We start from the raw sequence: 25,045 nt of genomic DNA, 5'->3' as shown, positions 1-25,045 counted from the left end.
CTGCTCTTCTTCAAAATAGCCTCTTAGGATCTTATACATCCAAAGGTGGCATCTCTGACAGGTCAGCACTGTTTGGATGGGAGTGAGGCTTGAACCCACAACTGTCTAACCGCGAGTCCAGACTGCTAGCACCAGAGCCATTGCATACACCTTTAACCTGTGGCCCTGGCTATTCAATCAAACCACCAGTGAATGAGCTTCCTACTTGCATTGGCAATCGTGGGCTGAGGACAGCGGACGGATTTCACTGTTGTTGGGTAAAGAGACTCACCGTGTGCCTGTCGCAGTCTGCTCTAGGCTTGTTAGCAAGTGGCATGCCTCGCATCAGAGAGAGTGTATATGGGAGGATGTCTGTCTCTGTGCTGACTGTGATCAGCCAGAGTTTACTGCACCACACTAGCCTGCCTTTAATGAACTTGTGGGTGCACAAGGCTACGTGTTCAACCCTGTGATTCCAGGCACATCTTCAGTCGTACAGTTAAAAAAGAGCATACGAGACTCACGTGTACTGGAGGCTGCTCATATTCTTCGCTTTGTCTAATCTGCCTTTTCAAAACGAGACTGGGGTGGGAAGGACGTCAGATATTACATTTTAGAAAAACTTGGATAAGGACGATTCATCAGCCTGATGACTGAAATGCCGCATGTTTATATTTAATATATCTATATATATCATTTCTTATACGCGTCACTGCGCCCTGAGGGTGTGACACCAGGGAAGTGACTGATTATGAATCGATAGTTCTTCAATTGATAATTCCAGATGTAGGCTTTCCTATGGTTAATTCAGTGAATTGTGTAGCTTTATGGATATTGTAGTAAAGTCATCCGACTTTTTTTAGGTCATGTTTCCTAACACAACTAATGAAGTGGAGCAAGACTGTAATCCCCCAGCTTTCTTCATCAAACATAGGCCAGCCACTGCCCACAAACGCTGCAAATAATAGCTTGTCTTTTAATGGAATGGGCTAAAATGTCTTAAACATTTGTCAATATAAAATTCTGCATTAAAACCATTGCTTTTTAATTTACATTTAATTATCAACCATTAATAAATACTCCAAGTCCGTTTGGCAATCCATTTGCGCAACACACAGATTGCCTGGTTTTGTCTCTACAGGGATAAATATTGTCTCAAGCTTCAATTAACCAACGATTCAGTTTAAATTTGAGGGGTGAAGGATGAGCAGATCAAGTGTTCAAGGTGCCCCACTGTGCCTAATATATAAATAATATATATATTATATATATAGAAACTCAAGCGGTGGGGTCATTGTACAATTACCTGAGCCTCAGATGATTTGCAGATTTTCAGGCAAGCAGTTTAACTCAGTCTGGCTGCAGGGTCATCGATCCGACAACCTCAGCACCATGGGAAACGTGAGCAATTAACATGAAATTCAATCAGCCTCATAGAGCGGAGCAACTGCAGTAAAACCAGAGGAAACATCAAGGAAAAGGTTCTCGCCTTACCTCTCGCAGTTCCCTGGGGTGGGAGATGCTGTTGCAGCATCAGTTCACGCACCCAGTTTGAACGTTATGAAACGCATGCATTTTGGGACCCCCCCCTTGGTGGTTTGGGGGCCGTGCCTTGGCAATGTGCACTTCACTGTAAATGCACACCTGCCCCAAGTCCCTGTGTTCTAATTTTGCTGTGGGACCTTATCGAAAGCCTTCTGAAAATCCAAATGCACCACATCCATTGGTTTCCCCCCCTTATCTATTCTGCTAGTTACATCCTCAAAAAACTCCAACTGGTTTGTTAAATATGATTTCCCTTTCATAAATCCATGCTGACTGCCCAATTCTACCATTATTTTCTAAGTGTCCAGTTATCACATCCTTCATTATAGATTCTAGCATTTTCCCTACTACTGTCAGGCTAACAGATCTGCAAGTTCCCTTACTTCTCTCTCCCTCATTTCATAAATAATGGGGTTACATTTGGTACCTTCCGATGTGCAGGAAACGTTCCAGAGTCAATAGAATTTTGGAAGATGACCACCAATGCATCCACTATCTCTACAGCCACCTTCTTCAACACTCTGGGATGTAGACCATCAGGTCCAGTGAATTTATCAACTTTCAGTCCTATTACTTTCTCCAGTATTACTTTTTTACTAATACTAATTTCTTTCAGTTCCCCATTCTCACTAGTCCCTTGGTTCTGTAGTATTTCTGGGAGGATTTTTGTATTTTCCTCCATGAAAACAGACACAAATTCTTTGTTTAATTTCCCTGCCATTTCCTTATCCCCCATTATAAATTCTCCTGTCCCAACCTGTAATAGCCCATATTTTTCTTTGCTAATCTTTTTCCTTTTACATATCTATAGAAGCTTTTACATACTGTTTGCATACTTTGCGCTATTTTACTTTCATATTCTATTTTCTCTTTTTATATCAGTTTTTAGGTCCTCCTTTGTTGAAACCTAAAAAGCTCCCAATCCTCAGGCTTACACTTTTTTTGGGGGCAACTTTATAAGCCTCTTCCTTTGATCTAATAAACTTTCTCTTGTTAGCATGGTTGGATCACCCTTCCTGCTGGATTTTTGTGCCTCAAATTAATGTAAGTTTGTTGTAAACCATGCATTAATTTTTTAAATGCTTACCCATCTACCGTCATGCCTTTTAACGTAGTTTCCCTATCTACCACAGCCAATTTGCCCCTCATACCTTCATAGTTTCCTTTGCTTAGATTTAAGGTCCTAGTTTCAGATTCAACTGCATCACTTTCAAACTTAATGTAAAATTCGATCATTTTATGGCTACTCTTCCCTACAGGCACCTTTACGACAAGATTATTAATTAGCCCTTTCTTATTGCATTATAAAAGATCTAAAGTAGCCCATGCCTTAGTTGGTTCCTCAACATACTGTTCTAGAAATGTTTCGTATATATTCCAGGAATTTGTCCTCCACAGCATTAGTGCTAATTAGGTTTACTGAGTCTATATGTAGATTAAAGTTCCCCATGATTACTACATTACCCTTGTTACGTGCACCTCTAATTTCCTGATTTATACCATGCCCTACATTATCACTACTGTTTGTTGGCCTATAAACAACTCCTACTAATGCTTAATGTATGACTGAAGAAGAGTCATATGGACTCAAAATGTTAACTCTGTTTCTCTCTCCACAGATGCTGCCAGACCTGCTGAGTTTTTTCCAGCATTTTCTGTTTTTATTTCAGGTATCCAGCATCTGCATTATTTGGCTTTTATCCTACTAATGTTTGCTGCCCCTTGCTGTTTCGTAGCTCCACCCAAACTAATCCAACCCAAATGAATGTGCCGAGCCATGAGGTTACAGACTGTGGTGGTACACAATTCATGGCCCAAAGTGGTAGGAACATACAACACGATGAAGGCTGTCCGCAACATGGGGAGGGATCATTTATGTTCACAAGGCCTGTGCCGTGGTCAATCATGCCAATGCTATTATGGACATACTTTCCTACAACAAATAGGTTGTGGTGTAAAGAATATATCTTTTTATTTCTGTTGGACTATGGATTAAAATTACAATGGCTGCAGTTTGAAGGACATATCTATTGGAACAATGTGAGGGATATTTACAATGTTGCTGTCCTGGAACAGGGCATGCCATGAAAGACAGGATGGTGCTGAGGAGGAGTCTAGTCTAATGAGGAACTGTCTGGCAATGTTTTAGTTGGCTCCTGACCAGGTTACCAGGGTTGTGTGAGAGCAGTGCAGCAGAATAGCTCCTAGCTCAGAAGGAAAAAGACCTAAAACCTCTCTCTCCTGTGTGTTTAAGATTCCAACAATTCTACAACAATAGCTAGCTGGATTTTTCTCCTCATTACTCTCTAACCTGCTTTCTCTCAGAAAACCCCTGTCAAGAGGCAAAGGGGAAAATCACAGTTAGGGTCACTGAAAGGCAAGTGTTCAACCGTGAACTAAAGACTGAAAGTGCTGGAAGACCACCTCGTGCCATCAATAAAGAACTGACAGGAATTTGGAAGACATCGATCAAAATCAACCCAACGAGTCCTGTACTCTGGAATTGGTGCTATTGAACTGTTTTATCCCACCTTTAAAATCCATGTTTTTTGTGTGTCTTACGTGTGTGAATAGGGATTTAAGGGGTAGAGTTTAGGTGACAGGGTTAAGAAATTAGCAATTCATATTTCTTTCTTTTGCCACTGGTTAAAGACAATTTGTTCAATAAACAGTTATTTCCTTCTTAAGTTTACAAACCTGGTGCTCGTATTCTGTTAACCTGAATTAAACAATTAGGTGGGTTGATCAAACTTTTTCACATTTGTCACGGCTCGGGGTGCAGTGGGGCTTAATATTGCAGCGCACTATCCCCAATGAGACATGACAAAGTTTGGGGGCTCGGGTGAGAGATATTTTGGAACAAAAGATAACACTTTGGGTGTAAATTTAGTAAGCAATAAAAGCTAAAAGGAAACACCAGGTTTGTACTATCAAAAATAAGATGGCACTGGAAACTGCTAAAGCTTTCCTGCAAGTGGAAGAGATGTCCCTGACAATTTTACAAGGGATCCCAAAAGCCAGCTTAATCAAATTGGCAATTAAATTAAGAAAAGGATTGCCTGCCAAAGCTAGGAAGGCAGAGATAATCGAAGAGATGGCACAGCATTTGAAGTTGGAAGGAATACCTGAGAGACCAAGTTCTCCAAGGGGTGCTTAATTGGAATGGGCTCAAATTCAGTTTCAAATTTAAAAAATTGGAACGAGAAGCAGAAGAAAAAAGGAAAGGGAAAGGGCATTCCAAAGGGAACAGGCAGAAGGCAGGAGAGAGAAAAAGGAGAGATAGAACATTTCAAAGGAAGTTAGAAATGGCGAGGTTAGAAATGGAGAAACATAAACTTGAACAGGAAAGAACAGAAAGAGAAAAAGAGAAAGCGAGAATTCCAGCTTAAGATTCTGGCAGTTAAAAAAAGAGACATCAGTAGGTGAGGCAGGACTTATTTCCAGATCAGAACCCAGTGGGCAGATGTTTAAATTTGTACAAGCTCTTCAAAGGTTTGAGGAACAGGACATTGAAGCATTTCTTATTTCATTTGAGAAGATAGCTAAACAGGTGAACTGGCCAAAGGAAAACTGGACATTGCCCATGCAGAACAAATTGACAGGTAGAGCACAGGAAATTTATGCTTCACTGTCAGAGGAGGTTTTTAGGGATTATGATGTGGTGAAAAAGACCATTTTGAGTGCATATGAGTTGGTCCCTGAAGCATACAGGCAAAAGTTTATCGAAATTTAAGGAAACAGCCTGGGCAAACTTACATTGAATTTGAAAGGATTAAGCAAAGTAGTTTTGACAGGTGGATACGAGCATTAGGAGTTGAAACTACTTGTTAAGTTCTCAGAGAGGCCATTCTCTTGGAACAATTTAAAAACTCCCTACCTTCTATAATAAGAACCCATGTTGAAGACCAAAGGGTTGCAACTGTTAGATAAGCAGCAGTAATGGCTGACGATTATGATCTGATTCATAAAACAATTCCAACCTTTTTTCCATAAATTTGAAAAGGATAGAAAGTGGGAGTGTAAAAGGAAGGCAAGTAGCGAGGGTAAAGAATGGATAGCTGGGAATACCTTGAGATCTCCTCCCAAGATCAGGAAGGTACTGAGGGTGGAGTTGAAACTTGAAGGCCTAAGTGTTTCCATTGTAAAAAAGTGGGACACATTCATTCAGAATGCTGGAAGTTGCAAGGGAAGCCCACGGGACTTAATGGAGTTTGTAAGAGTGAGTCTGAAAAGGAAACTCAAAGAAAATGCCATGGATCAAATTGTAGCTTTAACTACAAATAAGGGACTGGAGGTAACCACTGCTGTGAATGCAGGTGAGGTGAATAAGGTAGATGAGAGATATAAAGGGTTTTTGTCTAAAGGAAAGATAACCCCCTTTTCATCAAATGATGCAGCTAAACCCATAACTATATTAAGGGACACAGGAGCTACTCAAACTCTTTTGCTGGGGAAGGACCTAGTTTTCCCTCCAGGGAGTTCAAAGAAAGCTAAAGTATTGGTAAACAGGACAGTGGAGAGTATATCCCGGTTCCACTGTACAAAGTGCAATTGGAGTGTGATTTGTTGTCTGGATTGGTGGTTGTAGGAGTGGTTAAGAAATTACCCGTGGATGGAGTTGATTTTCTCCTGGGGAATGATTTGGCAGGAGTGAACGTGAAAGCTTCACCCTTAATTACAGAAAGTTGAAGAGAGATTAAAGAGACAGAGCAGTTACAAGAACAAGTTCCTGGTATTTATCCATCGTTTGTGGTGACCAGAGCAATGGTTAAACAAAGTCCATCACCAGAAGTCAAAGTAATACCATGCGCATATGTTAGAGTAGCCAAAATCTTCTTTTAAGGATGAGGAAAATTCAACGGAAATGTTTGGCATGTCTTCATCAATTGAGGCTCAGAAAGCAGATCCAGAGTTAAACAAATTAACACAGTCAGCTCACACTGAAGCTGAGGCTGAAGGAGTTCTGGAGTGCTATTACATTAAAAATGGAGTTCTGATGAGGAAGTGAAGACACCCTCCAGACCTGCGGATGAGGAATGGACGGTTGTTCATCAGATAGTGGTACTGCCCAAATATCGTAAGGAGACATTGCGAGTAGCACATGAAATTCCTATGGCAGGACATGTAGGAATACGGAAAACCCAAGCATCGATAAACAGGCATTTTACCTGGCCAAGACTTCATAAGGATGTAGTGCAATTTTGTAAAACGTGTCATACATGTCAGGTAGTAGGTAAACCTCAACATGTAATTAAACCAGCATCTTTAATACCCATACCAGTTTTTGAAGAACCATTGAATCGGGTATTAGTAGATTGTGTAGGACCATTACCCAAAACGAAAGTAGGACATCAATATATCCTTACAATCATGGATATGACAGCCCGATTTCCAGAAGCTATTCCTTTAAGGACAATTACAGCTAAGGTGGTAGTGAAAAAGTTAACTCAGTTTTTCATTTGTTATGGCTACCAATTGAAATACAATCTGACCAAGGTTCCAACTTCATGTCTAAAATTTTTCAGGTCATAATCAGCAATCTGAGTATCAAACAACTATAATCTACCGCCTATCATCCACAGACACAGGGAGCTTCAGAGAGATACCATCAAACTCTCAAAACCATGATTAAGACCTATTGCCATGAATACCCAAAGGGTTAGATTTATTACTATTTGCTACCAGAGATTCTCCAAATGAATCTACTGGATTTAGTCCATTCGAATTGATCTATGGTCATGAAATTTGAGGTCCATTAAAAGTGATTAAGGAAAAGTTCCTACAGCAGAAAGACGAATCCTCCATGTTGGATTACGTGTCCATGTTTCTAGAAAGACTTACAAGAGCATGTAAAGTAACAAGAGAAGTCATGAGATTTTTGGGAATGTGTGGGTTTTATAGGAAGTTTGTGCCTAACTTAAGCACAATAGCTGTACCTCTCACCAATTTGTTAAGAAAACAGGCAAAAGTGGTATGGTCAGCAGAATGCCAAGCAGCCTTTGAAAAGCTGAAGGCAATCTTAATAAATGAACCAGTGTTGGCCATCCCTGACTTTTCCAAACCTTTTAAAATGGCAACTGATGCTAGTGGCTTGAGGGTAGATGCAGTCCTATTGTAAGATGATAAATTAGGGATAGAGAAGCCGGTGGGGTACTTTTCCAAGAAACTAAGTCAATATCAGAGGAAGTACTCTACAGTAGAAAAATAAACACCAGCATTGTTGTTGTCTCTTCAACATTTGAAGTTTACGTCTGACACAATAACAAAGAAACACTAATCTGCACTACCATAATCCGCTGGTTCATTGAAAAGTTAAAATTCGAAACGCGAGACTGTTTAGATGGAGTCTATTGTTTCAACCATCCAATGTAAAGATTGTTCACACTGCCGGCAAAGATAATGTGATTGTGGATGCACTGTCCCGGGTGTAAAATACAAAAATAAGTTAAAGGGGTAAGAAATGCTGAAGACTGTATAAAGGAGAGGAAGGATGAATGGAAGTAAGTCTCGTGTTTGTTGTCCATGTCACATACCTTTTGATGAAATGCATTTTTGAAATGGCATTTCATCTCATTTAAGGGCAGAGGTATGTAAAGAACATATCTTTTTATTTCTGTTAGACTATGGGTTAAAATTACAATGGCTGTAGTTTGAAGACATGTCTACTGGAACAGTGTGAAGGATATATACAAAGTTGCTGTCCTGGAACAGAGTGTGCCATGAAAGACAGGATGCTGCCAAGGAGGAGTCTGGTCTAATGGGGAACTGTCTGGCAATAACGTCTTAATTGGCTCCTGACCAGGTGACCAGGGTTTGTATGAGAACAGTGCAGCAGAATAGCTCCTAGCTTGAAAGGAAAAAGACTTAAAACCTCTCTCTCCTGTGTATGCAAGATTCCAGTAATTCTACAATAATAGCTAGTTGGATTTTTCTCCTCATATCTCTATAACCTGCTCTTTCTCTGAAAACCCCTGTCAAGAGGCAATGGGGAAAATCACTGTTAGGGACAGTGAAAGGCAAATGCTCAACCAGTGAACTAAAGACTGAAAGTGCTAGAAGGCCACCTCGTGTCATCAACAAAGACATGAAAGGAATTTGGAAGGCATCAATCAAATCTACCCATCGCATCCTGTACTCTGGAATTGGTGCTATTGAACTTTTTTATCCCACCCTTAAAATCCATGTTTTTTGTGTGTCTTATGCATCTTGTAAATGTGTGTATAAGGATTTAAGAAGAGGTAAAGTTTAGGTTATATAGTTAGAAAGTATCAGTTCATATTTCTTTCTTTTGCCACTGGTTAAAGACAATTTGTTCAATAACAGTTATTTACTTCTTAAGTTTACAAACCTGGCGCTCGTATTCTGTTAATCTAAATGAAACAATTAGGTGGGTTGATCAAACTTCTTCACAATAGTCGCGGCTCAGGGAGCAGTGGGGCCTGATATAGCAGCGAACTATCCCCAGTGAGTCTTGACAGAGGTGAAGTGGATTCATGTTTGTTCACTTACCACCTGATACATGTTCAGTCAGAAATAGGTCAGCTCAGTTGGCATTGATGTTATTAAGCCACTCTTAGTGGTGGACATTAAAGTTTTCTACCTGCTTTCTTCAGCAATTCCTCAAAGTGATATTTAACATGTAGGAGCACTGATTCATCAGTTAATGGTGACAATCAGCAGGAGGTTTCCTGTTTGACTTGAAACCATATGACTTCAGGCTTCCTGAAGTCTATGTTGAGGACTTTCAGGATCAAATTCACTTGACCCTTTACCACTGCGCTTTCAACTCTGATGGGTTTATCTTCTGTCCAACTGATGTACACAGGATCGATGATGAAAGGGTGTGAAATGTTGGCCGACGGATAGGATTCCAAGAGTAAGACTATGTTAGGATGTTCCTTGACTAGACTGGATAGTTCTCCCAATCTGATAACTGAATTCAATTCAATTTCACAACTTGCTGTGGTGGGATAAGAACTTGCAACTTCTATTAATCTAGAAGCACTATTATCCTGGCTAATTTCCAGGTCAAACAAGTTGTATAGTTTCACATTTTAATTCTGAAATTTGCTAATGGAAGACTCCAGTCTAACTCTTTAAAACTTTGAAATAAAAGGCAGAATTTTTGTGATTGTCACGGTGCTTACCCTGTGTGCCAATGTAGGCATTCTTTTGCTTATAACCATCCATGAAGCTGGCATTGATGTAATCTGTCCTCTGCGGGAAAGAATAAAATTATAGGTTACTCAAAATGCAAACAGATTAATGAAACAATTTCACTTTTGGAGATCATTTAATTGGAAATCCTTCCCATCATTAAGCTCTGGTCACTGCAAAAGTTTGATAATGTTACGAAATTGTTGCTCTGATAAATGTTGTAATTAGATTGGATTTTTCATGTATGTTCAGCAATTTTTTTTTAAAGGGTTAATGACATCTTTTGTCTCAATTCACATCTATTTTTCTGATCAGCTTTACTAAATAGTTTCAGTCGCTATGCCAGCAATTTCAGTTCACAAAACTGGTTGTACCTGGCTATCAAGTTAGCCTTGGCTTGCTCGGTGTTAATATTCCTCCTTCCAAGTCAGAAGGTTGTTGGGTAAAGGGCCCATAGCCCGGACCCCGAGTACAAAATTGAAGTTGATGCCTACTGCTGTACGGAGGAACGTTATATTGTTGGAAGTGTTTTTCTTTTTCAGGTTTCCTTAAGGGTCCCATGGCACTATTTGAAGAGGAGCATAGACTTTTGCTTCCCAACACAAGAGTAAATCATCCAAACCCCTTGCGTGTGATACTGCTGATGATGCACTTATAGCAATGGAATATTTTGATTCTGTACGAGATGGTGCTGCTCAATATATGTTTGTGGGACTTTGCTGTGCACATTATTTCTGCCCACATAACAGAATTTCATCATAATTAATTGGATTGAAGCATTTTGATACAGCCTGAGAATGTGAAAGGCATGACAGAAATGCAATTTTCTTTATTTTTCAATGTTTTGTGCCAATTTTGGATTTGTGCCTCAGACTCATGAGGAAGGCAAGGGAGGAGATCACAGGAGCTCTGACCCAAAATTTTAATTTCTCTCTGGCCACGGGGGAGGTGCCAGGGGACTGGAGAACAGCTAATGTGGTTCCGCTAGTTAAGAAGGGTTGTAGAGATAAGCCAGGGAACTACAGGCCAGTGAGTCTCATGTCAGTGGTAGGAAAACTATTGGGGAAGGTTCTGAAGGAGAGAATCTATCTCCACTTGGAGAGGCAAGGTTTGATCAGGGATAGTCAGCATGGCTTTGTCAGAGGGAGGTCATGCCTAATAAATTTGAATTTTTTGAGGTGGTGACCAGGTGTGTAGATGAGGGTAGTGCAGTTGATGTAGTTTATATGGATTTCAGCAAAGCCTTTGACAAGGTCCCACATGGGAGACTTATAAAGAAGGCAAATGCACATGGGATACAGGGTAATTTGATGAAGTGGATTCAAAATTGGCTTAGTTGTAGGAGACAGAGGGTGATGACAGAAGGATGCTTTAGTGACTGGAAGCCCGTGTCCAGTGGTGTACCACAGGGATCTGTGCTGGGTCCCCTATTATTCATCATTTATATAAACAACATAGATGACTATGTGGGGGGTAGGATTAGTAAGTTTGCAGATGACACAAAGATTGGCTGGGTGGTTAACAGTGATGTTGAGTGTCTTGGGCTACAGGAAGATATAGATGGGATGGTCAAGTGGGCAGATAAGTGGCAGATGGAATTTAACCTTGAAAAGTGTGAGGTGATACACTTTGGAAGGAGTAATTTGACAAAGAAGTATTCAATGAACAGCATGACACTAGGAAGTTCTGAGGAATAAAGGGACCTTGGCATGTGTATCCATAGATCTCTGAAGGTGGAGGGGCATGTTAGTGGGGTGGTGAAAAAGGCATATGGGACACTTGCCTTTATCAATCAAGGCATAGATTACAAAAGTAGGGAGGTCACATTGGAGTTGTATAGAACCTTGGTGAGGCCACAGCTGGAGTACTGTGTGCAGTTCTGGTTGCCACATTATAGGAAGGATGTGATTGCACTGGAGGGGGTGCAGAGGAGATTCACCAGGATGTTGCCTGGGATGAAACATTTAAGTTATGAAGAGAGGTTGGATAGACTTGGGTTGTTTTCATTGGAGCAGAGAAGACTGAGAGGCGACCTGATTGAGGTGTACAAGATTATGAGGGGCATGGACAGGGAGCAGCTGTTCCCTTTAGTTGAAGGGTCAGTCACGAGGGGACATAAGTTCAAGGTGAGGGGCAGGAGGTTTAGGGGGGATGTGAGGAAAAACTTTTTTACCCAGAGGGTGGTGACGGTCTGGAATGCACTGCCTGGGAGGGTGGTGGAGGCAGGTTGCCTCACATCCTTTAAAAAGTACCTGGATGAGCACTTGGCACGTCATAACATTCAAGGCTATGGGCCAAGTGCTGGTAAATGGGATTAGGTAGGTGAGTCAGGTGTTTCTCACATGTCGTTGCAGACTCGATGGGCCGAAGGGCCTCTTCTGCACTGAGAGATTCTGTGAAATTACAGGTGTTCCACCAACATTCAGGCAATCAACCAGAGGCTATGTGCATCTTTAAAAATAGTTTCACATGGGTTGTCTTTATCTATTTTGGGAAATAGGGAGATTCAATGGAGTTACTGTGCATCATTTTTGTAATTTAAAAGAAAATCATCCAAACCCCTTGTGTGTGATACTGCTGATGATGTACTTTGAGTCAATGGAATATTTTGATTCTGTGCGAGATGGTGCTGCTCAATACATGTGATCAAACATCCTTGAAAGAAACCTGTAGGCAAAACCTGACAATAGCTGACCTGGGGAATATATCTTGGGAGTGGCTTAGCTGAAGGTTGGTCTTGAGGGGGTCAGGACTCTTGTAAATCAGTGAAACTTTCCACCTAATTCTTATCTCGCATCACCACTGCAAATAAAACCATTGAGCTTTCATGTGACAGGAAGCGGGAAAGTGGAAATGTTTCACAAAATCTTGACCGGAGGAAAAAATGTAGTTCATTTGATAAAAGTTTGAATAAGTCTCGTCTTGCAAAAGAGGCTCCAACAATGCAACAACGTTTGATTTTCCAGCATGGAAGACTTATAAAAAACTTATGAAAGCATAGAATCAACCATAAAATGGTGCATTTGTCTAAAGCTAGCACTGGGATTGAACTGGGGGGGGTGGTGAGGCTGTGGTTGGACTTCCCGCTAGCGGTGGCAACAGCAAGTGAGATGAAGGCAGGCTTCAACTGCTCATTCCGCTTAAACAAGCAATCACCAAAATAACTGTCATAAGGATGCATTGCTAATTATTCCATCAAAACATTTCAGCATTGATACAAAGAAAAATATATAACTACAACTTCTAATTAAATAGCATAGCTTCTAGAAGTGGTTCACAAGGGTGGGATCAAAAATTAGGACGCTAAATAAAAGTGAAGATCCGGAAGTGGGGAGGGTGAATACAAGATTGGTCAAAGAGATGGTTAAAGAAGGGTATTAAAAGGTGGAGACAGAGGTTGGTAAAGCATAAAAGGTGCACTTTCTTTTACCCCAGTAAAAGCAGAACAGGCAGAATCACTGACTGAGTGACATCAACCCATTTCATCTTTCATTGATGTCATGCTGGAAGGGCAATATCCATTATCCCCACTTAGTTGGAGTTGCTTAAGCTTTAAAAGAAAGGCTGGAGACCATCAGTATACGAGCTGCCCTTAATTACCCCCTTCCCCTTCCATGACGCCTCCCACACTGCACTTGGTTTTAGTGTAAGGGTCAAATCCTTGTGGTCAATTTGTTAAGTGTTACTGTGTATTTACCCTCAGATACTGCTAGATGGCACCACAACTCTGCTACTCCATCTCACTAACACTAAAATGGTCGATAATTTTAATTTAACTGCCTGGGTTAAATTGTCTTCTGCTTGACATTTGATGCTGTAAAGGTGGGATTCAATTAGGATATTAGTTGGCTAAACCGGAGGGGAAGAAATGTTGGAGAGGACGCTGGAATAGAATGGGGACAAAACAGATTGAGAAAAAGGTAGTGCTACAGGTAAGTTCAAAAGGAAGCAAAGCACTAGAAAGGCTGACTGGTGATTCTGATTAGAATGAGATTTCAGGTAAACGGTCAGAAAAAACAAAGACAGTAAAAGGGGAATTGAAAAGGCCATGAAACAGCTAAGAACCCCACTACTCCCGGAGAGCTTTTAGTAAAAGCAGACAAACAGCAAAGCACAATGCCCGAGATCGTCAGAGGAAAACTCCAGCTGACAGCAACAACACGTGTGAATCCTTGGAACCCAAAAGAGGCAACTAGAAGCTGGGAACATGTTCTGGCTTCTGGAGAGGAAATGTAGACACTCAAGATAAGCAGAGGCCGGACTCACTTATTTCTGCAATTTAATTATTAGCAACTGCTGAAATAGGAAAATATGTTGCAGTCTAATTGTGCAAGTCTTTCATGCATTGCTGTTTGAAAATATTGGAAAATAAGGCAAGTACAACCTAGAGAACAATCTCATAAAACGTAAAAGGCAACCAAGGTCAGATCAAGTGGATATTTTCAAAAAGGAGCAGTTGGCGCATTAAATAAACAAACAATCAGCTATGCTTGTGCATCACATAATGAGGCGATTTGACAACCCTCCTGGGACACAGTGTCTGGATATTATTCACACAGTACACTGGACCATTTTAGCTCTGATATTCCCTGCCCGACCTCTCTGCCGCTCCATCTCCCTCTTTCTCTCCTCATTACAACCATGATACATGCTAGTTTAGCCACTGTAATCATAAATATCTTGGTGTCAGATTGCACTAATCATAAAATCTCTACTAGGTGGTAGCTTTTGAAAAAGGCAACATTAAGGTTCTCTGTACAGTATTTCAGTGAGTTCTTGATATATGAAGATAAAAACAAAGAACTACTGCGGATGCTGGAAATCCAAAACAAAAACAGAATTACCTGGAAAAACTCAGCAGGTCTGGCAACATCGGCGGAGAAGCATCTCCGCTGATGCTGCCAGACCTGCTGAGTTTTTCCAGGTAATTCTGTTTTTGTTCTTGATATATGAACTTCAGCTTTGAAGGGCAAAGCAATACCGTACTATTTTCAAATCTCTCCATGGCCTCTTCTTTATCTATCTTTAATTTCCTGCAGCCCCACAACCTTCCAGGGTATTTGCACTCCTCCAATTCTGGCCTCTTGATCATCCCCGATTTTAATTGCTCCACTATTGGCAGCTGTGCCTTCAGATGCCTGGACCCTAAACTCTGGAATTCCCTCCCCAAATTTTTAAGTTTCTCCACCGCACTTTCCTCCTTTAAGACGCTCCTTAAAACCTACCTCCTTGAACAAACTGTCCTAATATCTCTGTTATGGGGTGTCAAATTTTGCCTGATAATGCTCCTGTGAAACACCTTGGGACTTTTTGCTGTGTTAAAGATGCTATATAAATACAAGTTGTTGTGAATCACGGAAATAAATTCTATGAGAAAGTAGCAGATGTAAAGTGGGACATTTTAACTGACTTATGGTCAGTAGTCAGAAGAGTGAAAGAGTTTTCTTATGTCATAGAAATACAAAAAAATGCAATTATACTGGATTTCTGTATGGCCACTGGCCTCCTCATTCCTATTTAAGGCCAAGTTAGGTCACTGTCTGTCAGCCACCTTGCCACTCATCTAAAGAGAGTGAATGCACTCCTGCAGTGTATACACATTTCTCTTTATGTGGCTCAATATCAAAATTTTTTTGATTATCATTATCTTCACTTTTATTTTCTGGCCACATGCGATGCCTGATGTTGGGAAAAATGGGCACAGGCGAGTTGAACACTCAATCTGCTGGTGACCAGGAGCAGGAGCAATGGCAGCCAGGTGTTTACTCTTGTCACCAGATGGCTTCAGGAACTCAATAAGTCACTTCTCGAGGTGATCCATTGCCCTGATGCCAGAATTTATTGCCCATGCCTATACAACTGAGTGGCTTGCTAGGCTATTTCAGAGTGCAGTTAGAGTCAACTACTTTGCTGTGGGTCTGGAGTCACATTTGGGCCAGGTTGGGTAAGGACAACAGATTTCCTTCCCTAAAGGGCATTAGTAAATCAGATGGGATTGTTTCACGGTCACCATTACGAATATAGCTTTTTTTAAAATATAAAATTCCAGATTTATTTAACTGACTGAACCTAAATTTCCCAGCTGACTTGGTGGGAATTGAACTTGCATCTCCACATCATTTGTCCAGCTTTACATTAGTTGTTCACCTCAATGAAATAAAAACTGAAAATGGTGGAAATGCTCGAGTCAGGCAATAACCAAATAGAGGAACCAAGTTAATTAATCAGCTTGCTGAACTCTCCTCAGAGCCTTCTGAGAGTTGATGAAAGGCCTGAAACATTAACTGTTTCTTGCTCCACAGATGCCGCCAGACCTGTTGAGTACATCCAGCATTTTCTGTTTTTACTTCAGATTTATAACATCTGTAGTATTATACATTTGTCATTCATCAAATTGGCTATATGTGGGGCCCTTACCACAGCTGCTGCATTTATCTACATAGTAACAACTTACTGTGTGTGGGCACTCTGGGATGCCCAGTGACTTTATGAAGTATTCAAAGTGTGTTCTGTCTTTTGACTACATGAGAGAGGTTTTTCTTTCAAAGACCAGCCACTCAGAAAATCTCATTAATGCAAGATAGTAACTCCCAACTTCAAGTTTGTCTTTAGGAATACTAACATGGAATAAACGAACACCTGCTCTTGTTTAAATCAGTCTCGAGAATTTCCAAGTGCTTTCATAGCTCTGTATAGTTCACTACTTACCCTACAAGTCACAATTACAGACAAAAGGGTGGGTCACGGGCAGCTCTATGCTTCAATAAACCTCTCGGGCTCTTCAGCAATCTGACATTTTAATATAAAAACAAAAAGCTAAAAGCTACTGCGGATGCTGGAAATCCAAAACAAAATAAAAACAGAATTACCTGGAAAAACTCAGCAAGTCTGGCAGCATCGGCGGAGAAGAAATCAGTCAACGTTTCGAGCCCTCATGGCCCTTCAGCAGAACTTCTGCTGAAGGGCCATGAGGGCTCGAAACGTTGACTGATTTCTTCTCCGCCGATGCTGCCAGACTTGCTGAGTTTTTCCAGGTAATTCTGTTTTTATTTTGTTTTGACATTTTAATATACCTGTTGTGTTTCATGAGTAATCATTGCACATTCCAATCCTAAATAAATGCTTCTGTAAAATTTTTGTTTGGACTAAAGGCGCAGTGTGTGAAAATTAATCGAAACCATTCTGCGATGTCGCTATTGCTATATTGTCACACCACTGATTTGATTTCTGTTGGTATTTTTCCACGGGTATCACAGGCAGCAAGACTTGCAAATACTGAAAACTGCCAAGAACACCAAGTACTGAGAGAGAGATGTCAGGTGTTTTGATGTCAGTCTCATGTGAACTCAGGAGGGAGAGTTTCGCTTGTCTAAAAGTGACAACACAATGCCAAGAAATAACAGAACTACCACAGCAATCAAAGCCCGGCACCTGGTCTGCACAAGGGTTAAGACTGATGAGCCCTGGATATCCAAGAAACAAAGTTAGGGCAGCATTTTGGAGGAAACGGGAGGGGAGGGCAGGATGAGTGAAAATTTATGTCACACCTACTCACATGCAATCAAGTATTCAGCCTTTGGCTTTAGGAGCCTTCTTCTCTTACCTCATCATGATTGAGGGACTTCAACTTTACTCTAGTTTGGTCCAAACACAGTACATCCCCATACCGATTCTTCTGCTGGTTGTATGGCTGTCTATGTGGAAAGCAAAGACACTGTTACAGAAAAATCACCATCTTTTTGTAAGGGTAATAAACCCCCACCCCGTTTTTCCATTCCCTATCATTTCTGAGATTACAGGCTTGCTGTATGTTGGACACCCCACACTGATGTGTGAATGGCCAGCTACCATGGAACACATTACAGCAGCTGGAGGCTACTCTGGAGAAAGGCCTGACCATAGTAGAATATGATTAGGCATGCTGAGTTTTGCACTAGGAGGCTATAAAAGTTTCTCAGGAGCATGAGGCTTTCTTGTTTTAGGCTGAATTTAAAAAAAGGACTCTTGCTGTTTCTATTCAGTTACTGTGTGAATGAATGATCTAAACATTTTGCACCCATTTTCAGTGTAATTTTCATGCAGTAATATTTTGCTGACCCCAGAGGTTTGTACAATTTTTCTGGAAGGACAATGCATCACATTGATTTCCAAGTGCAACAATATATCAACCTGGATCCTCAAAGCTGGAGGAGTACACCTCCATTTCATACAAGTTTTAATAGGTGGCATACTATTGGGTTGGCATTTGTAACAAAGCTGCTCTTAGCTGGCCCTGTGGTGTTCGACGGTGCTTTAGAATCATTACGAAATTAAACAAATTCAACGAGTCCAATGATGGGGACAGCTAAGCTGACTTGTAACAGTCTAAAATGGTTAAAATGTTCTTTCATTGACTGTGGTCCTCCATGTATTGTCAATTCCTTCTGGTGTCCTTTTCCCTCTCCTGTTACAAGTTCACTTCTGATTTTATCTCAAATTGTGTGATGCTGCAGTTTCAGTTTAGTGATGTGTTTCACAAATTTTTTAAGCTGCACAGTCCTGTATTGCACTTGGCATAGCAGCCCTTATTTAAACTGTGCAATATTAATTTTCAGTGTCCCAGTAGAAGCTGGAATAAGATCGCCAAAAACACCAGCAAAAATCCTAAACCCTCAACAATAAAATCTGATTTTCCCACGTTCAGTCACAGTAAACCAGTAGTCTGGATCTTGTTCATTACGTCTTTGGATCTATCTCTAAAGCCAAGAATGCTCCAAGGTGACATGATGCTCAGAACCAAATCAAATCTCCATGCCGTACTCAGTAACTGGTACTTAAACCAGGCAGGACACTGTTGCACAGTCAGCTTGCCTCACTAAGGACGACCACATAGTTACAGGCCGACAGGGAGGGCTGTCTGACCTGGCAAGTAGCAGTTATACTGGTTAAAAGGCCACAGTACCCCTATGTATACGCTCTGCCAGCCCATATCTAAGCTACCCTGACTGAGGTAAGTGGGATGTGCCCCAACAGGGCAGATTCTGTGCACTCCATATCAGACAAACAGAACCCTTACAAGCAGGCGTAGATTTCATAGTAAACAGTTATATTTAAGGCCTAGTGTGAGTTTTATTCTGCTATTGAATTTGTTATAGCAGTGTTCAGGGTAAGCCCAGGGACACAGCGTCTTGTAACATGGGCCTGTCATCCTGAAAGCTACACTCCTTCCTCCTCTCAGCAGTCACAGAGAAAGTAAAAAGGAACGTCATAACTTGGAGATGTCAAAGTTTTTAGGTACGAGATCATTAATTCTCTCAACTGTGGTAAAAAGATGACATATAATTTTGGGATCCAGCAGGAACCACTTTCATTTGTGTAAAAGCAAAGTGAGATGCATCACAACATCCTGGAACATTACAAACCAAACCAACACTGATCATCTGTCTACATATGACCACAACTAATACTAGAAACAGTCTTGAGTTCACACCACACTTTGCTACCTAATTATTCTGTTTCCAAGATTACTAAACACAGCTAACCACAGTACCACACAGCAAATACATATCAAGTATAGAACTCCACTGAACCTTCAACTCAATTATTCTAGCACACCTGGAATACATCCCAATCAACAAAATACTTTAAAAAAATATATCTTTACCCAAAATAGAAATGCATCTGCCTCAATTGTCTACCATTTAAGTGTAAGGTATCTGGAATGTGCTGCCTGAAAAGGTAGTGGAAGTAGATTCAATAGTAACTTTCAAAATGTAATTGGATGGGCACTTGAAGGAATTTTAAAAATTTATAGGGAAGGAGCACTGCAGTGGGACCAATTGGTAGCTCCACCCAAAGAGTTGGCATGATGAGCCAAATGGCTGCCTTCTGTGTTTTATTATTCTATGATTCTATTTGTACAGAAAATACAGGACCAAAAATAAACAAATTACATGCCAAAAGAGAAAAAGAAACTCATTTTACAAATAATTTTATGGTACAAAAATTTGATTCCCAATTCCAGCATATCCCTGCCACCATAACAATAACAAAAAAAATCCCTATTTTAAGGTACCCAACTGCTCAAAGGCAAGCCAAGGAAAGTTGATTCTAGTATAGTCTCTCCTCCCTCCCCCATTCTGAAAGGTCAACACAAACGTCAGTCAACCAACATTTCTCCCATCCAATGTGCACACAGCTCCCTCATGACAAAGTCAATTTTGCTGCACTAGAATCATCGTGCTCTGTTTTGTGCACCAAGAAAGGGCATTATGTTACTGTGAGAAGGAGAAATAACCCAAAGCACAGATAGTACATGAAAATAATACTACTGCACAATAGTCTACTTGTTCGTACGTTCGAATGAGAACAGGAAGCAGGTTGGTATGGATTTATTTCATTTGTGGCGACCAACAGAACTTGCTTCAAGACAGTTTTTAGGGAGACAATTTCAGGGAGACTTTCTGAACAAAAAAAACACAAAAAAGGCTTTCCAGTCCAGGCAACCTATCCCAATTTCTCACGTTCGCCTCTTTGAATTACTCGGATTAGCTAATACGTTCTGAAAATAAAGGTTGCTGAAGTTTACTGTTTGTGACATTTTCTTCAGGCAAAAGGTAAAGTCCTATTGTACCATCAGGGTAAATATACCAACACAGATGGGTACAGTAGAGGGTGGGTAATCATATTCTCACCCCCTTTAAGTAGGCTACAGCACATGGCACAATAGGTCAGAGGCTAGGAATAGTGCGACGAGTAATCCACCTCCTGACTCCCCAAAGCCTGTCCACCATCTACAAGGCACAAGTCAGGAGTGTGATGGAATATTCCCCACTTGCCTGGACGAGTGCAGCCCCCACAACACTCAAGAAGCTTGACACCATCCGGGACAAACCAGCCTGCTTGATTTGCACCACATCCACAAACATTTGCTCCCTCCACCACTGAAGCACAGTAGCAGCAGTGTGTACCATCTACAAGATGCACTGCAGGAATTCACCAAGGCTCCTTCAACAGCACCTTCCAAACCCATGACTACTACCATCTAGAAGGACAAGGGCAGCAGATAGATGGGAACACCACCACCTGGGAGTTCCCCTCCAAGTCACTCACCATCCTGTCTTGGAAATATAGCACTGTTCCATCACTGTCACTGGGTCAAAATCCTGGAACTCCCTCCCTAACAGCACTGTGGGTGTACCCACACCGCATGGACTGCAGCAGTTCAAGAAGGCGGCTCACCACCACCTTCTCAAGGGCAACTAGGGATGGACAATAAATGCTGGCCCAGCCAGTGAAGACCACACCCCATAAGTGAATAAAAAAAGAATGAGAGAAAATATGTAAAAAGTATTCCAAGTGAATGACAATCTGCAGCAGAAAATGTGCGCGTATTAACAAAGAAAATTCAGAAGTGCACTTGGTCCTAGTAAATTTTAACCTTCCAAACTCAAACTTCAAACAGCTGGATTTTATTGAGAAACCCAAGAGCATCCACATAGGACACACCGCCTTCGCTGATCACATCACAGTCAAAGCTGAGCCCTGTTAACCCACGTGTCAGCTTGAAACTTGTCCGAAAAATAATGACTCCTGTAGGGTTCTGGCAGTGAAGAATATAAAATGAAAACGTCACTCGCGGGGGAAAAAAAAGTTCAGCGTTTAACGGATTCTGTCAGTGCTGTGTAAACACACTGAAGTGTTTGTTTACAACTCGAAAACAGTGATGTAAAGTAACTTCCCTTAGTGCTAAGATCTCTCTGGAGACCCTGCTTCCCAGAGATAAAATCAGAAGAAAAGTAAACAGCACCCTTGTGCTGCTTCCAAATCCAACGGATGTCTGATTCTGTGTAGAGCTTGCATTTAGGATCCCACTGCCACAGGTAGTTACTACAATAAGTGAGTAAATATTGTTTGAGGGGAACTGCAGGGCTCCCTTGTGGAAAGCATCCTCAAACTATAAATAATTTTAGACATGCACTGCTGCCAATGTTTTTGCAACAATAGCTTTTCAAAAAAAAGTGATCCTTTGACAAGCAAGTCCCTTCTTATGGGTTGCTGAATGTATCGAACCATATAAGAGTTACGGTGCAGGAAGAGGCCATTCAGCCCATCGTGTCTGCGCCGGCCAAAAAAAGAGAAAAATGAAACTAGCCGCTCATTTTAATCCCACTCTCCAGCACCTGGTCCATAGCCTTGCAGGTTACAGCACTTCAGATGCAGATTAAATGAAAAAAACAGAAAATGCTGCAAAAGCTCAGCAGATCTGACAGGATCTGTGGAGAGAGAAGCAGAGTTAACGTTTCGAGCTTGTATGACTGATGAGTCATACAGACTCGAAACGTTAACTCTGTTTCTCTCTGCACAGATGCTGCCAGACCTGCTGAGTTTTTCTAGCATTTTCTGTTTTTATTTCAGATTTCCAGCATTTGCACCATTTTGCTTTTACCGTTTAAATGAGTTGAGCATTTCAGCCTCAACCCCACCAACTTAGGCAGTGAATTCCATACGCCCACCATCCTCTGGGTGAAAATGTTTTTCCTCATGTCTCCTCTAATCCTTCTACCAATCATCTTAAATCTATGCCTCCTGGTAATTGACCCCTCAGTTAGGGGAATCATCTTTTCTGTCTATCCTATCTAGGCCCCTCATAATTTTGTACACCTCAATTAGGCCACCCCTAAACCTCCTCTGTTCTAAGGAAAACAACCCTAGCCTATCCAATCTCTCCTCATAGCTTCATATTGCCACATGTGTAACAAATTCCTCCCCTCTCATCCCCCAGCAGGCTTTAAACCTCTGCTGCACACAAATTGAAATGTTATTTGACAGATGATGCTCATTTTTCAAACAATCATAAAATGGCAGACAGGTAAAAACCTATTGGTCCATCCAGCCTGTCCCATTCAGTTCCCCTGCCTTGTGTGTTACAATTCTGATCTTTATGTTATATCCCCTACCCAACTTAGAAACCATGTAAACTGATTATATCTTGTTCTAACTGTAAAGTTCTCACTGAATAACACCTCTACAGTATACCTACCTTAGTATCATGTAGTAAGTACCCAATAGTAATGGGAATCTCTTGTGAATGGATGAAAAATGAAAAAAAGTAGTCAGATCTCTGAATTGTGTAGTGCCAATTTGTAACTGTAAGCACCTGTAATTCTTTTCTCCATTGCTAACCCAACCTACTTTTATTCTCATGGTTAACTCAAATGCTTCTGAAATTAAATTGAATCAAACAGTGTCATTGTCTGATACAAAAGCCAATTATCATCACCTTGCAATCTGACCTAGTTGCACACAATCAAAGTGCTAAATGTCAATAGTTGCCATTGTTTGAAGACTTATTGTGGGAATCACAAGTTGTTTTCATACCATAGAAGAGCAGCTGATTGCATTGAGTTGCGTGCCCTTCCATGGCTGCACCCTCCAATTTGAACAAAGCCAGATTCCAGATCATAAGCTGACTTAAACATGGGTCCACAATATTGTTGTAGGAACAAGGTAGCTGGTTTTACCACTGTAAATACAAGATGCTGGCATAATGCTCACTCGGTTAGCCTCTGTAATCTATGGAGACTGGTTCTCCAATCTTGATGCAATAGTGGGAAGACATACAAAACTCTTTTTACCTGTATCTTAACTGGCACCAAGTTCCAATCACCCATAACCCTGTGCTCGCTACCTTACATTGGCTCTCGGTCTGGCAGTGTCTTGATTTAAAAACACTCATCTTCATTTTCAAGTCCCTTCATAGCTCCCAATCTCTCTCACCTTCTCCAGCCCTGTAGTTTTCCAAGGTCCTCCAATTTGGGTCTCCTGTGCATCCTTGATTTTCACTGCTCCAACAGTGGCGGCTGTCAGCAGTCTAGGTTCTGGACCCTCACTAAACTTTCATCCATTTCTACCTCCTTTAAAACGCTGCTTAAAATAGGCTGCTTTGATTGAGCTTTTGGTCACCTCCTGGCTCAGTGTCAAACTTTGTTTGAAACACTCTTGTGGACTACCCTGGCACATTTTATTACATTAGAATGCTATGTAAATAACAATACAGTAACTTGATAATGTTACTGGACTAGTAACCTGGACTGATGATCTGGGGACAGGAGTTCAAATCCCACCATGGCAGCCGGGAATTTAATTCAATAAACGAAACAAAATCTGGAACAAAAAGCTAGCATCACTAGTGGCGATCTTGAAACTACTGGGTCATCAGAAAATATCTATCTTGGCTCCTTCATGTCCTTTAGGGTAGGAAATCTGTTCTTATCCGGACATGCTGAGATGTGATTCCAGACTCTCAGCAATGTGATTGACTTTTGACTGCTCTCCATATGACATAGCATGCTATTCAGTTATATTCAAAGTGGCTCACCATCACCTTTTCAACAGAAGTAGGGAAGGGCAATTAATGATGACTTTGCCAGAGATGGCACATGTCCTGTGGATGAATAAAAAAAATTCTCGTTGATAAAGCACGTACACTATACTCCTGGACTGGATGAAATTAATTGGCACAAAATATTAATGTGCCAGACTGTTGCTGTAGAGGGAGGGAAGATTCCTAATCTCAATCCTCTTGAGTTTCCACAGTTTTCTGGGCTCAACTTCAGAGTCCCCAAAGCTGCTTCAGCTGCTCAAAGCTTTAGTGAGCCAAGCGCATGTTGTTGAACACGCTGTAATCAGTTGGAGTTACAATCAACCACATATGTCAGCTAACTGGGATAGAGAGAGAGAGAGAGATTGAACAGTGCATAAGCACTGGGATCTTTTAAAGCATTTGTTCATTTGCTCAATAATTTACAGGAATGGAAAAATACACCACTGGCTGTATATTCAAAATCTGAACTTTACACATTGTCACTTCAAACAGCTGTACAGCAATTCAGCAACCCAAGAACCTGGAATACAGTAAAACTAAAATATCAAAACGTTCAATAACTGGCACTCCAATTTCAATAGCTGTTTGACACTCACAATGATCTTGTTATTGAGACAGTACCAATTCCATGATTCCCCTTTTACAGTCAGAAGGTAATAAAATTCTTTTTGCCAATATGCTGAATTTTTTTGTACTCTTTATGCAATCTAGTTATTACCAGTTAACAATTGAAACTGTGTTAATCTCTCATCAGTCCAGCACCACTGAATTTCTCTCATTGTTAATAAATTAAGCACCACTGCTCAAAAATCAGCTTCTGCCAGGTATGAGAGCGTGACTCTACTTGTCTTCGGTTTCTATCTGAGCAAGTACTTCCTTTGCCATGTCCCACAATGATTCAGCTGGCAAATCTGCTGTGGGCAGTTTTGGACATAACCTGCCTCTTGCCTTTCCACGATGCAGCATACTACACATGGAACCTTTGGAGTTTTTTTTTGG

At 41.0% G+C, this 25,045-nt stretch overlaps 1 protein-coding gene across 1 annotated transcript in view; it reads right to left on the bottom strand.

Moving 5' to 3' along the window:
- Positions 1-25,045, bottom strand: part of ptpn9a (protein tyrosine phosphatase non-receptor type 9a) — a 224,515-nt gene that overhangs the window by 23,357 nt on the left and 176,113 nt on the right. The window contains exons 8-9 of the mRNA XM_078532553.1: positions 17,285-17,375; positions 9,672-9,741 (exon numbers count right to left, since the gene is read on the bottom strand). Coding sequence (XP_078388679.1) covers positions 9,672-9,741; positions 17,285-17,375 — 161 coding nt within the window. The remainder of the gene's footprint in view (positions 1-9,671; positions 9,742-17,284; positions 17,376-25,045) is intronic.

The sequence above is a fragment of the Cetorhinus maximus genome, chromosome 30 (assembly GCF_964194155.1).
Source record: "Cetorhinus maximus chromosome 30, sCetMax3.hap1.1, whole genome shotgun sequence".
In the NCBI taxonomy this organism is placed as follows: Eukaryota; Metazoa; Chordata; class Chondrichthyes; order Lamniformes; family Cetorhinidae; genus Cetorhinus; species Cetorhinus maximus.
The sequence above is the reverse complement of the archived record's forward strand: the minus strand, read 5'-3'. Positions and strand labels throughout refer to the sequence as shown.